The 1,689-nt window shown below is 50.7% G+C and overlaps 1 protein-coding gene across 1 annotated transcript in view; it reads right to left on the bottom strand.

The window, feature by feature from the left end:
* Window positions 1-1,689, bottom strand: part of LOC111647647 (uncharacterized) — an 18,619-nt gene that overhangs the window by 14,922 nt on the left and 2,008 nt on the right. Inside the window, exons 5-8 of the mRNA XM_087171487.1 lie at window positions 1,120-1,190; window positions 855-1,020; window positions 652-758; window positions 202-537 (exon numbers count right to left, since the gene is read on the bottom strand). Coding sequence (XP_087027613.1) covers window positions 202-537; window positions 652-758; window positions 855-1,020; window positions 1,120-1,190 — 680 coding nt within the window. The remainder of the gene's footprint in view (window positions 1-201; window positions 538-651; window positions 759-854; window positions 1,021-1,119; window positions 1,191-1,689) is intronic.

Genomic DNA, 1,689 nt, shown 5'->3' with positions numbered 1-1,689 from the left:
GAGAGAGAGAGAGGGAGAGAGGGAGAGAGAGAGAGACAGAGACAGAGAGAGAGAGACAGAGAGAGAGAGAGAGAGGGAGAGAGAGACAGAGAGACAGAGAGAGAGAGAGGGAGAGAGAGAGAGGGAGAGAGGGAGAGAGAGCGAGAGGTTGAAGTCTGAACCTCAGCAGAAACGTAGGTGGAGGAGGTGTAAGTCACTTACCGCTCCTTCAGCTGAGAGACTTCAGCCTTGTGGAGGACCTCCTCCTCCTCTTTGTGCTCCAGCTCCCGCAAGGAGAAGGTTCCCAGGGTGGAGGAGGAGACGAGAGGAGGGTCAGAGGCCAAGGAGTCCGCAGGAGGGAGGACCAGAGTGGAGGACAGAGGAGGGGGAGAGGATGAGGGGGGAGGCAGGTCAAAGAGGAGAACAGGGGGAGGCACAGAAGAGGAGGAAGGTTTGATGTGAGGAGCGCTGAGCCGCAGGGAGGAGGAAACGGAGTCACAGCTGGAGAGGAGAGAGGAGGAGAGACGAGAAAACTCCGCCCTCAACTGCCACAGATCCCTGCAGACAGAGACAGGTGATCAACCAGCAGCAGATTCATCACAGGTGTATAAACATATGTGTTGGTGAACTAACAGCAGGTTGGTTAACATGTGGTCAATGTGAGAGACGTACCTGTCAGCAGCTGTTTTAACCGTGTGACACTGTCGCCTCAGAGCAACTACAGACCTCCAGACTGACAACAAGCGAGCCTGCTGCTGACCCACATGACCTGACCGACACTACACACACACGCACAGTCAGACTTTCAAATTAAAGGTGGCTCAGTCTGAAAATCAAATCTAAAACTTTCAGTGAACAGAGTAAAACCTGCAGACCTCCTTCTCTCTCAGCCAATCAGACTCTCTCTGCTCTGCCTCCTCCACTGCTCTCGTCCAATCAGCTGTCAGCTTCTGGAGGTCCTCCCTCAGGACCTGGTTGGTGTGCTCTGATTGGCTGAGCTGCTCCCGCAGGAGACCATTGGTCTGGACCAGACTGACTGACCTGAAGAGTCACACAGGTGAGTCTGAGAGAGAGAGAGAGAGACACACACACACACACACACACACACACACACACACACACACACACACACACACACACCTCTGCTGTTCCTCCTCCAGTCTGATGAGGGCGCTCTCCAGAGAGTCACTGTGTTCATCTCTGATCCTCTGCTGTACAAACACAACAGCACAAATACTCAACATCTGGAACACTGTTCTGTAGTACTTTAGTACCAGTGTTTCCTCTAGGATTTTTTTCAGCAGTGGGGGGCATGCTATCCGGGGGGGGTAGAGTCAGTGGCAAAGTTTGCACCCAGGCTCATCTCTCTCTACAGTTTACACTCACATCACATCTGTTTACAAGTGTGAACATTAAAACACTATTTTTTACCGAGTCAGTAAAAGGCTTATGATGCTACCTGACTAGCGTCTTCTTCATGTGTTGTCTTCCTCTTCTTAGAGAAGTATCTGAACAAGCTCATCTGAAAATGCAGTCAGCAGTTAAAACATAATGACGTGTAGATATTAGCTTAATGCTATCAATTAGTTTACCCAAGTTAGCGTCACTGAGTTGGCTAATAAGTCTACCTTTTCTCCGGTAACTCGCTGCCTTATTCCTCACGACTACACTTCTCTGACTCTCACCTGGTGCCTGACGTGACGTCACTTT

This window comes from Seriola lalandi, unplaced genomic scaffold, assembly GCF_002814215.2.
Source record: "Seriola lalandi dorsalis isolate HSWRI2012SDOR001 ecotype SW California unplaced genomic scaffold, Sedor1 jcf7180002055007, whole genome shotgun sequence".
Lineage (NCBI taxonomy): Eukaryota > Metazoa > Chordata > Actinopteri > Carangiformes > Carangidae > Seriola > Seriola lalandi.
This window is presented reverse-complemented; position numbering and strand designations above follow the sequence as displayed.